Source organism: Canis lupus, chromosome 1 (assembly GCF_011100685.1).
Source record: "Canis lupus familiaris isolate Mischka breed German Shepherd chromosome 1, alternate assembly UU_Cfam_GSD_1.0, whole genome shotgun sequence".
NCBI lineage: Eukaryota > Metazoa > Chordata > Mammalia > Carnivora > Canidae > Canis > Canis lupus.
Window position 1 is genome coordinate 4,846,894 of NC_049222.1, and position 12,583 is coordinate 4,859,476.

The 12,583-nt window shown below is 43.9% G+C and overlaps 1 protein-coding gene across 3 annotated transcripts in view; it reads right to left on the minus strand.

The window, feature by feature from the left end:
* Positions 1–2,669: 2,669 nt before the first annotated feature.
* CNDP1 (carnosine dipeptidase 1) overlaps positions 2,670–12,583 on the minus strand; it is a 36,426-nt gene continuing 26,512 nt past the window's right edge. For all 3 annotated transcript variants that reach the window (XM_038525765.1, XM_038525766.1, XM_038525767.1), the window contains 5 exons: positions 9,835–9,995; positions 8,647–8,811; positions 7,216–7,357; positions 4,090–4,237; positions 2,670–3,914 (listed from right to left, as the gene is read on the minus strand). In XM_038525765.1, coding sequence (XP_038381693.1) covers positions 3,848–3,914; positions 4,090–4,237; positions 7,216–7,357; positions 8,647–8,811; positions 9,835–9,995 — 683 coding nt within the window. In that variant the 3' untranslated portion in view covers positions 2,670–3,847. The remainder of the gene's footprint in view (positions 3,915–4,089; positions 4,238–7,215; positions 7,358–8,646; positions 8,812–9,834; positions 9,996–12,583) is intronic.

Sequence of the window (12,583 nt, forward strand, 5' to 3'; positions counted from 1 at the left end):
TATGACCTCTTTTATTTGCTTATAATTATTTAAAATTTGAGAGAAAGCATTGGTCATTTTTGGTGACTATCAATTTTGATGAGTAATTAATTTAACAGTGTCATTTAAAGTTCTAATTTCCTTCAAATTAACATGTTCTGCCATTACATTGAAATGCCTACCTACAAGAACAGTCAGAATGTGCTACAAACACTTAACCACCCACGCTAGAATTTTAAATCTACGTTCTCTTTGAATGCTGTTTTGGTTGAATTTTAATGTGGGAGGTGAGATGATTTCAAACTTCACATTTTCTATCATAGTCAAAGGCATAATTTTTCTGACATCTTTTTTTCATTCTGGATAAGAAATTATACTAGCATAATGTTTTTAAATAAAATTTTTCCATGTAATGAACATTTTTTTCTGTTCAATTTATCCAAGCTAAAAAAGCTCAGAAGCATTTACTTATCATAACTGTTAAGAAATTATAGTCATTACACCTACCAGCCATTTTCTTCCACATCATGCTAGAAAAGAAAGAATGCATCACTTTTCTTTAGGAAATCTCTTGTATTTCTCTTTGTACGTCATCAATTGTTTGTGCCTTTGGGCAGCTGAGCAAAACATAGACTGTACCCAACCCAGTTTCTGCCTCCCAGAGCTTGCTTTCTAAAGAGGAAAGTTCTTTTCAATGTACTACAGAGGAAGATTATCTTTCTTGAATGTCACAAGCTCTACAAAATAGAATGTGGATGTTAGAGTTGGCCAGTGGAAGAACAAAAATAATATGTGCAAGGATTAGGCACATATTTGGTTTAAGTTTTACTGCTTGTCATGAAAGGCATGGGTATTTAAGGCTGATAACTACATTAGATCGGACATAAATACATCATCACAGAAACAAATATTTCATCTTATATAATCAAGACCTCAAATCATTGTTTAATTCTTTAGCTATTACATAATTAATATTACAACTTAAGGCAAAAAAAATTAAAAGACAAAAGCTAGATGATGTTGAATACATTTTAAACTAGATATTTAAAATAGTATGGTATTTAAAAGTCACTTGGCCCTATCATAAAATGGCATTTGAGGTATTTTTTTAAGTGAAAGGAGCTATCAGTAGAAGTAAGGAAACCATATTGAATAGCATCATCATCTTTTGTGAGCTTCCTTCTTTTCCATATCTTAGAAATTTGTTGAGTGCATATTATGGGCCAGGCACTGTGCTTAGCACCACCTCTCAGCTCAGTGTGTTCACCAGCCTGTGTGAACAGCAGCTCAGTGTGGCCCAATCTTGTGGTTGCTCAAGAGAAATCTTTTGTGTAAATCAGTCTACTAATTTTGAAATGCTGGCATCCAATTCAAAAGTATGTAGGACATTGTGAAGGCCACATGAAACAGGGTAAATGGCGCCTGGAGCTCACAGACTGCTGTTTTGTGGCCTCTGAATTAAAGCATGATCCTCGTGAAGACATAAGTGCTGCCCAGCAGGATACACATGAGTGAACCATTATCAGTCAATGGCGCCTCAATGTGACATCCTAATGTACTTTTCCCCAGCACTGGCTATTCCCAAGACAATTTCAACTAGGAAGAGCCTGAGAGGAAGAGCATAAAGATAGAGGTCTGTACAGGGCACAGCAGGCCTACTAGAGGATACTCAAAAATGTAGCTACAGATTCAAAAGGAAGATTTCAGCAAGCAACATGGAGCATCTACTATGTACAGTGCACTTTGCTGGGGTGTGCATACTGCAGTGTGACACTTCTATGGAAGAGGGCTGCATTTATGCAAAGAGGTTCGGGAGGGGCTTTGCAATAACCCAGCAGAAGTTAGGATTTGGCCTTCAAGCTGTGGGAAGTGACAGTGGAAATGGAGTCAACAGGTTTAGATACTGAACTGGATTTGAAAGGGGAAATGTCAGAGAACAGTCAGGATTCCAATGGTCCAGGAACACTGGAGGTGAAACAGGTTTGGGAAGATGAATAAGACTTGTTTCCATTTGAGATGAGTCCAATTTCAGATAGGAACTATGCAGGAGGGTAGGGGGTCCGGTTCTTAGGAAAGGGAGCTGGGTGGGGCTGTGCTGGCAGTCACGGGCATCTTGCTAACATAAAGACTGAGAAAAGGGTGTGAAGTGAACAAATGGAGGGAGAAGAGAGCCACATCAAGTCCTCTATGTGTCCTGGCCACTGCCCTCCTCCAGCTGCAAGTGCAGAGAACATGTATGGCCAGCGAGGCTCTCGCACTATGGCCCACACCATCACAGAAGTGCTTACAATATATCCTACAGCCAGTTTTTGTTCATTCACTAATGAACACCCTTTTAAGAATATAAATTGGCATCATAAACCTCTTACAATTAATTCTTGGGAACTCTACGGAATAAGTCAGGTAGGTCCCACAAGATCCAAACATCACGATTCAACATAATGTGGCAAGCATGAACCAAGCATAACAAAGTATCAAACACCTGCCAATACTCAAGAAACAGGAATTGATGTTTTCTAGCATCAGAGAGAAAGCAGGTCACTCATGGATACCTCCAGACTCACACCTCATCCGAGTCCATTGCTGTGACGAGACTCAGGGTAAAGCTGAATCGCTGGCCCTATAATGCAGCCCTTTTGGATGTGGTGTTGCAAATTTTAAAACTAACGTTTCAAGAACCCACAAAGAGATTAAATGTGTTACACTTTGATTTTATTTGGAATCATAAGAGAAACATCTTTTAATAAACTCTTAAATCCTTCTCCATTAATGTGATTTAAATAATGAATTTATAAAGATTAAATTGATTTGTTTACATACACTCAACTGGAGAAAAATTATATTCTTTCTGTTTGTTTGTTTACACCATCAAATGCAATCAAGCCAAACAAGATGGTTAACTAAAATGATTACTGAATGCAGCATTAGCTGATGGCTTTAAATTTAGAATGTGTTACTGATGTCAGGGCTGATTAGATTCGTTCTCTATCTAAAACTGATGCTATTAAAAGCTTTGAGCAATTTAGATGTAGTCACTGAAGTAAAATTCCAACAGGGTGAGAGAAATTCTATCAGGACTGATTCTGCAGTGGTGACTTTACATATGCACAGATTGGGGGGGGGGGGCGGGCTTCAGTGGTGGGTTACAAAGAATAGGGTGCGGGAGGGGTGGTTGGTTGGCATCAATCCCAGAAAAGGTAAAGAACCTTGGAATAGAAAAAGTACTCATCTTCATACAGGGAATCCCAAGTGGCATAAGGACACAACTACTGATCATTTCTGTTTCAGAACTTTCCAAGAAGCAGGCAAAATAAATGAAGGGGAAGCAAGAGGTTAATGTGACATCATGCTTTAGTTACTCCTCTACAAATGAACCCACAGGGAAATCATGGTAGCCAGTGGTGGAACCAACAGTTTTACTAATAAATGAAATGTGTGGTAAAAGCAAGGTTGATATAAACACTGTACGGAATGATGATGTGTCATGAGCACCTCAGAACCTAAAAGCACACTGGTGTGATCAGACCTATCAAATTGCCAGGGAGAGTCTAATGGAGGAATGTCCTTGTGCTCCAAGGAAAGAGTGAGTCCAATCCTGGGGCTCCTGGAGCCAAACTGGGGGAGATGTTGCAGGTAGCGGTGACTTTAGAAAGGTGTGCCATGGGGACAGTATACCATTCCCAATGTCTGTGCCTTTAAGATATTTTATTTCTGGTCCAAATGTCCTAAGACATTTTAAATGGGAAGGAAAGCATTATTTCCCGGACTGGGAAATATTTCCCTGGTTACTTAGATTCTGTTCCTGTCCAGGTGTGCAGAAGAAGGTATCTGTCAGTAGGTCAGATTTAAGCTGGAAGGTTCATCATTATTAATGCAGCTTAGCCATCTCTAGGAAAAAGGCAGCAAATAATTTGGATCCCTCTATGTAGTTCCACCTAACAAAGGAAGAAATAAAGAGAAACACTGTTACTTCGGTTCAGGTGATGGGGGAAAGTTGCCTACAATGTAAATAGGAAGATTTGGTGATGTGAATGCAATCTAAAATATATAGCAGGTGGAGACCTGGCTTTTGAGCAGTGAAGAATTGGCGTCTGACAGGAATCCACTAACCTGTTGATTTTCTCCTTCTGAGAGTGCTCCCCATCATCCACAGCACCCAGCGGGAGCATCATCACACTCTTTTGGATGGAATCCTGGAATATTTTGGCAATCGGTATGGTTGATCCGTCCCGGATCATGTCTGGCTCTGTTCCAAACACTGAAGCACAGGGAAAGAAGGCATTTGAATAAAATAATGACAAGACCATCCCTCATAATCTTCTCAAGTGTAGTGTTGGCTTTATCTTTCCCTTTTTCTTTTTTATTTAATCATTAACTTTGGTGTCTGGGGTAGGTAAGCTTCTTGATAGCATGCAGTTTATATTCTGAAGACAATAGAGTCACGAAGAAAACCATGGTTGCATTCTTTATAATTACCCACTTCAAAAAAAACTTTAAATAAAATTTGTATTTTGAATTGTAGATTTTATAGAAAAGTTGCAAAAATAGTACAGAGAGAGCTCCCATATGTTCCTTACTTTACTTTCTGTAATGTTAACATCTTATGTAATTATCGTACAATCTTAAAGAAAAGGAAGTTAACACTGGAAAAATATTATTAACTAGATTCAGACCTTATCTGAATTTCACCAGTGCTTCCCTTTTTCCATTCCAGGATCCAATCCAGAATCCTGCACTGCGTTTTGTCACTTCTTCTAACTCTCCTCTGGTCTGTGAAACTTTCTCAGTTTCTCCTTGTCTTTCATGACCTTGACTCTTCTTGAAGAGTTCTGATCAGTTGCTTTGTAAAGTGTCTCTTCATTTGGGCTTGTTTGATATCTTCTCATGGTTGGAAGAGGTCATGCACTTCTGGCAAGAGTATTACAAGAAATGTACCTACTTTTATGGTTGCTTCATGAATTAAATATTTGGAAAGTGGGATTTCTTTGGTGGTATAACCAGTATACAAATAAACAGCTGTATTCAACTATCACCTGAATGTTGTGGTGTTTGTGCTTAACTGTCAAGGTATCTCATGAAATAAATGTAATGGATATCCTAGGGTCTAAGGAGTGGTGAGTTCAAGCCTTCCAGGGGAGAGGATAAGTTGTCAGTGATGGATTGGAAATGCAAAATAAAATGAAGACACAAAGGTAATATGCCATGTCTTCTTTATCCACAGACTGGGGTGTGAATGTTAGTAAAGATGATGCTTCGTTAGAAGAACTTGTTTCACACACAGTAAACCACAAGGTGCCTTATGCATTCCTGCAAGAATATTTCAGGGCTTTACTGTTGACCTTGACATTTCAATCACACATCACTCTTCAGCTGGGATTACATTTACCTTCCTAAGAACTTTTCTTCCTCCTTTCTTGACCAAATTTTACTGGTAAAATACTGCTACAAATGGGAGCAGTAGGAATAATTATGTAGAAAAGTATGGCTCCAAGTCTCAGACCTATCCTCTAATGTTTAATGTCGCTGTCCTTTGTACAGATAACCCTGATCAAGTGTTAGTGCTCCTAGGTGGTGGAGACCTCCAATTCCAGCTGTGCTCTGTTAGGGATGTGGCCTGAGGCCTCACCTGTGAGAGAGTGCCATTAGTCCATAGTGTTTCCCCACCTGGCTTTTTCTGAAAGTCCCCCTGCTTTTTAGAGAGTCCCCTATTTTGCAATTGGCAGCGTCACCTTCCTGCTGCAGAAGCCAAAGAGCCTGGATAGATCTTCTCCCTGCCTGGGCAGCTGGAGTCCAGGGATGTGTCCTGTGCACACCAACAACAGGACCCTGCCCAGGCCTTGGAAGTATATGCAGTCAAAATAGGCACCACCAAAGAAATTCCAAATAAAGCTGTGCTGCCCTCCCTACCTCCAGGGAAGCAGAGTGGCTCTGAAAACATCACTAGCTTCAGAGTCAGATAGGCTGGAATTGAGTTTTTGTGTTTGGCAGTTTTATAAAATGAGCATCCCCAGGAGGCCTCTCTGTGAAAAATCCCAGGTGGCCTGCCAGTGGGGCTGTTTGCATCAGAACTGGACCACATGGAGAGTGGAGATTAAAGACCCAAACCCTGTGAGGATGGATCTGTGGTCAGCCCCCTCCCTAACCACATTAGGCATTTGGAAATTCTTGCAAAGGAGAGGGGCGGTGATGCCAGGCTAAGCTATAAAGGGCGATTGGGGGATGCCCTGCTTTAAATAGTGAGTCTCACTTCCTATTCCCTAACTTCTGCTGACCTAAAAACCCAAACCTCCTTTTGACCAAGATGAACAAATCCTACAGGGCAACCCAGGGTCAGCCTTCTCCATTATATTTTAGCTCCTTCTTTTTTTTTAATAAGGTTTTTTAAAAGATTTTATTTATTTATTCATGAGAGACACAGAGAGGCAGAGACACAGGCAGAGGAAGAAGCAGGCTCCATGCAGGAAGCCTGACGTGGGACTCAATCTCGAGTCTCCAAGATCAGGTACTGGGCCAAAGGCGGCACTAAACCGCTGAGCTACCCAGGCTGCCCAATAAGATTTTTTAAGAGAGAGAGAGAGAGAGAGAGAGAGAGAACATGCACCTATGGGAGGGGTAGGGCAGAGGAAGAAAGAAAGGGAGAGAATCTCAAGCAGACTCCCCAGTGAGTGGGGAGCCCAGAGCCTGATACGGGGCTCAATCTCACAACCAAGAGCATGGTGTGAGCCGAAATCAAGAGTCAGTCCTTTAGATGACTGCACCAGCTAAGCGCCCCTAGCTCCTTTATTTTTAACCCCAGATTTCCTTTACTTTCATGCAAATCCAGCTGAGCCTTTTAAAGGGCATTTTTATATGTTGGCCATCATTCCTATAAGTATCAGAGGCTTGCAAGACCATCACTTTGCCCAAAATTCAGGTTTCCAGACATGAACCTGGCTTTGCCACTTCCAGCTGGGTGCCCTTCAGCAAATTCCCTAATCTCTTCCAGACAGACTTTGTCAACTGGGGAGGGCTGTCAGGGGTCAGGAGACAGTATGGATCAAGTGCCCTGGTGGTTAAAAAAAAAAAAAAAAAAAAAAGAGCCCTGGAGTGTAGCCGACATTCAGTAACACAGCCAACGGGCAAAGGAGAGCTGAATGAAAATTCTGACCGTGCCTGCTTTCTCCTCTCCGCTGCCCCACCACACACCACACTCTGGTCCCACTGTAAACTGGCAACTCCAAGTATCACAAGTCTAACCTGTTTTGATGGCTCTTTTTGCCGCAAGATACTGATTATCTTTAATATTTGCAATCCATGGCTGTAGTCCTAGCATCATAGAAACAGCCATCTGGTTGGAACTATTTCTTTTGGAGAATACGTGTTCAAGATGCTGCTTCACCTGAAAAGGAACATTTTCAGTTGTAAGAGAAAATTTCAAGTTATTCTCTCATGCAGTGAATGTGCAGCAATCTTTCATCAAGAAACTGAAATCCCAGCTCAATAGGTCCAAGTGTTGTGATTTTACCCTCGTCCTCACAGAGGATGGACAGAGTGAGCAGGGGCTCTGGGATTGAGGCCTTCAGCAGGGAGAAAAACCCCGGTCCTACACCCCTTCTACCCAGGGACCCTCCAATCCTCAGCCCTGCGCCCGCCCCATTCTGACCACAGTGTCAGACAATTAATGCGTGGTCATTGTGAAACACAATACAACTTCTCAATTTGGATATCCCTCTTTTCGGGCTTGTCAGGACCTTAATGACTATTTTCGGAACATTAGGCATTTGGAAATTCCTGCAAAGGGGGAGGGGCGGTGATGCCAGGCTAAGCTATAAAGGAGCCTTTTGTCAGCATCCTTCTCTGTCCCCTGGGCTCCAGGCCAATGGCTACCATGGAAATCCTCCCAAGAAAAACTCCTCACACTCTGAAACGTTCCTCTCATTCATTCCTTTGACAAACACTGGTTGAATGCCTGTCATGTTGGCAGGAACAGTTCTAGGTGTGAGAACGCAGCTGGGAGCAAGACCAAGGGGGCTGCCCTGATGGAACCCATGTTTTGAGAAATAGAAACGATGCATCCAAAACGGGGGAAGGGAGGGAGAAAAACAGGGACTGAGATAGGGAAGGAGGGCATTTTAAGATGTAATTAGTGCTAAAAAGACAATAAAGAAGGTCAAGGTGTTGTAGAGATTTGGAATGAGGCATTCCTGGAGCTCACTCATTCAGAGCCTTCTTTCTGTTGAACTTGAGGTAAACTGACAACAGGTTGATAATTTAGACACGTAACTCCTTCCAGATAACATTTTCATTAAAACAGCTGCTTTCAGAGTGTTGATTTCAGACAACAAGGGCAAACTAACTATGGGTTTGAGCTTTTCCAGCTCCATGCGGCCATAGGCAGTCAGCTTCTCCATCTGTGTGTAAACCAATCTTGCCTTTATGTCAATTGTTTAATGTAAAAATACTTCCCATCACTCCAACCTCAAATGGTTATTTATCTGACTACTGTAATTGCGTATAATTGCAGAAAGAGATTTTTACCGAACAAAAATTATATTGGTTTCTTGACATCTGTTCCAGTTATATTGGGGGGAAAATGATACTTCAGCACTAACAACTGAATAGCTCACTACACTGTGGGATGTGACGCTCAGAAATGGTGCCGTAGGAAGAACAATGCGCATTTGTTACCTGTTTTTCCACCACAGATGTATTCATGTGAGGGACCAGACGGATTGAAAATTTCCCTATAACTTGGCCAGGGATGACTGTCTTAGCTCCGGGCTCATCAAACGCACCCTCAATCCCATGGATTGAAAGAGACGGGTATCTCCATAGGTGCATTAGAATTTCCTCCTGAATTAAAATAAAATTATTTTACTATACAAAAGAATGTTTGATTAAAACTCTTTGAATTGTATTGCTTGTATCACCGACTCCTATACATCTCTGCCACCGTTCATGACAAGTTAATTATCACCTTCCTTAGACACGCCTGGACCGATAACACAGGCAGTCTTTCCCCTCCGGCCCTGAGACCCTCTGCTGTCCCCTCCCCACCTCCAACCAACCTGTTCCACTGATGCAGGCCCCTCTTCACCCAAGCTCTGAAGTTAATAGATGGCAAAGGAGCTTTCAGAATTTGGGGCTTGATTATAAATTTCTATCCCCAATCACTACGACACTCAGTTGCATAGTAAGTGCATTTTCTTTTTCAGAAGGCTGCAAAGAACTCTGCTTATGGTCCGGGGGAAGGGATACACTTCCCCATAATAAACTCCACTGCCTCTGTTCCACCTGGTTCTCCCTCTCCTGGCAGCCCTGTCCAGAACCAGCCACAACCATCCTTCACCATAGCAGGCAAAGGTTGTAAAAACAAGAAGAAGAAGGAGAAAGAAAACATCCAAATTTGCCAGAAATGAATGGCTTTGGGCTGTGGTTTCCTGACTACCCTGAGGCAGTGATGTAGCAATGTACAGATTAGTCCCTAAAGCTCTTAATTCTATTAAAATGAACAATTAGGGGTTTTGGGCTGGAATAATCTCAGATTGTTCTCAGCCTTTAAGGAGATAGGAAGCAGAGATAGCTGGGATTGAGTCTAAGAAACCCCAGAAAACGTGTCTGTGAAATGTGGGATTGCCCCAAGGCTATGCACCTGAGGCCAGTTGGACCCCAGATAAAGTCTGACCTGAGGGTCAGACTTTGCTCTAGACCTGAGGGAAATAAGTGGCTGTGAAAGGACAAATCTGCCTCAGAATTCACATCTGCTTTCAGTTCTGAAATGTGCAGATGAGCCTCCCACAGTAAATCAGGAACTGGAAAAATAGAATTTATTACTGCCTTTCCTCTTTCACATTAGCCATCAACCTGGGACCATACCTTGGTGTCAAACAGAAATCTCTCAACCCGGCTACTGTTCCGGTATTCTTCTAGGTCCAGATCTATGGCTTTGTACAGTTTTCTCTCCTCTTCAGTAAGAGGAGCCACTTGGTCATAGATTCCAGGGATCAGAATATGACCGGATGAGTCCACAAGGCTCCCTGCAACCAAAGCCAGGTAGAAGGTAAGAGTGAGTGGATGTTCTGGGCCTGGAGCAGGACCAGGGACCACAGTGGGCCTCGTGACTGGCCCTGGTCCCCCTGGCGGAGCCACTGGCACCACTCACATCTCCAGGGGGATGGCTGGAGGACGCAGCTGGTCCCACACACAGGCTGAGGCTGAGGCAGATCCATTTTACTGTCCACCTCATCAACGGAGAGATGGAAACACAAGGTCATAGGTGATGGCTTACCTGCATTACACCAGTTCTCAATTACACCTTCTGTATCACAAATCAGGTTCTTTCTGAAATTTTGCTTTATCCTGAGTTAAGATGCAATGTATGTTCACTATTAAAAATCTTAAATACGTATGTATAGGTCTATACAGACATTCCTGAGGAACCAAAAATCCTCATTCCTTCTCAGCTTCTCTCCCCTACACACTATCATAGGATAGAGACTCACCTTTGATCAAAAGCATAATACCTTGAGGTCTAGTCTAGGAGGCCTACATCATGACCACAAATGCCTTCAGAGTGAATAAGCAGATATTCTAGTCTGTTATTTAGGAAGGAGTTTGGGGATTAATAGAAGTGGGGGTGAAATCATCAAATATCTACGGAGGAAGTAGAAGCAGAGGTTTAGTGAACATTGCTCACTACCTTCAGAACATACTTATCAAAGTAGCAGAGACTAGCAGAAATGGTGAAAAATGTATCCAGGGCATCTAAATTCATCCTCAGGCCACCTGGGGCCTTTCATTCAAGTAAAGACACTTCATAAAAAATATGCTCCACATTCTTTTATTTTTTTTAAGATTTTACTTATTTACTCATGACAGATACAGAGAGAGGCAGAGAGACATAGGCAGAGGGAGAAGCAGGCTCCCTGCGGGGAGCCCGATGTAGGACTCGGTCCCAGGGCCCTGAGATCATGACCTGAGCCGAAGGCAGACACTCAACCACTGAGCCACCCAGGTGCCCTATGCTCCACATTCTTAATGGGACTATAACTTGACAATGTCAAAAAACCATCATGAACCACCATGTTTTCAAATCTTGGTCTCACAGCGGACAATTACAAAGCCCCGGGTCGCAGGCTCTGGGAGAATCCAGCTGTCCCCCTCATTACTGGTACCTGCTGTGGTCAAGCCACCTGATGAACCCTGGGGACCTGGCCATTCCTGAAGACCCCACTTTCATCAGCAACAGCGCCATCTCTTGGTGCACAGGCTAAATGACAAATGTGACTCTCCCTGGGCTGACCAGTAGGTAGTTTGGCTCTCCGTGTAGACACAACAGGATCCAAAGTAACCACCCTTCCAGAACCAACAGGAATGGCAGTATATACTGGGTGTCCCAGAACTTTGGGATGATCCCAGAAAGCAAAACCTCAAGTTTTGAGGTGCTGAGGCAGCAAAATGAGAAGGGAAGTTTTCACTGTTCTGGCTTAAACATGGCCTCCCTAGCCCCTACCCCTGCCCCCGCATAAATCAGCCAAAAGTCTACAACCACACTGTGCAGGTACAAGCCTCCCTGCAGTACTGAACTGTGGAATTCTCTGCATTTAGCCCAAACAAGTGTAGAATATAGTAAATAGAAGGTATAAACCCATTGTAAAATTCAAGTAAAAAAATAAGTTGGGTGCCAATGGCTGGGCCTGGCTGTCAGTGCTTTGCAGTCCACCCTCCGTGCCCTCAGCAAAATCCAAACCAAACATAAAAGCGCCACCAGTAATACCATCACTGAGTGTTCCCTCAAGTGCCTGTCCCTCGACTTCTGCTGACATTCTCAGATGCGAGAACAGAGCTGCAAACGTGGGTGAGACGCAGCCCCTGCTGGTGATGCGGCTGGAACAGACCCACGGTAAAGAAACAGCTGGGGGTCTGCAAGCAGGGGCAGGGGCACGGGAAAGCCAGCGCAGCAGCATGGCTGGGCCCCAGAGGTGGTGTGGGAGGGTCTGTGCAGCCTTGGCAGTGGGAAGAGAGTGTTGGGAGGGTCAAGGTTGGCAACCAGTAAGACCTGAAATACTTTGGCAGCCAGGATGCTCAGCATCCATGTCCCGACCCAGGACTAGACATTTTCTCTATCATTCCAGCTGGCCCTGCAGGTATTGCCGTGGGGGGGGGGGGGGGGGGGGGCAGAGGTCGTTAGCAAGTGAAGCTGGGGTCTGAGCAGAGTGGCCTTTCTACACACTCACTGCACCTCTCCAGCACAACTGGCCCGGCCGGGGCTCAGGATGGAGTCGCATCAGGATCCTGTCTCCTTAGGGCGCAGGGCAGCCCTCCCAGTTGCGGGCTGCAAAGAGTGCCAGCAGATGCGTGTCCCCAGAGCAGAGGAGAGCACATCCTCCTCTCCCTGCCCCTTCCACCCGCCAGCAGGGGTTGCTCCAGGGAGGGCTGCGAGAGGTCACTGCAGGACCCGGTGGTGGGAAAGCGCCCAGCGTGCTGGCCAGGCCTCTGCCTTACACGCCCTGTTCTTGCTACTTCTTTGCCAGGGTTTTTCAACACTGAATGCATTCCCAAAAAAACAGGATGTTGCTGAAGGAGTTCATCTCCCCACCCCCCTCCTCATTTCCCACTTGAAATT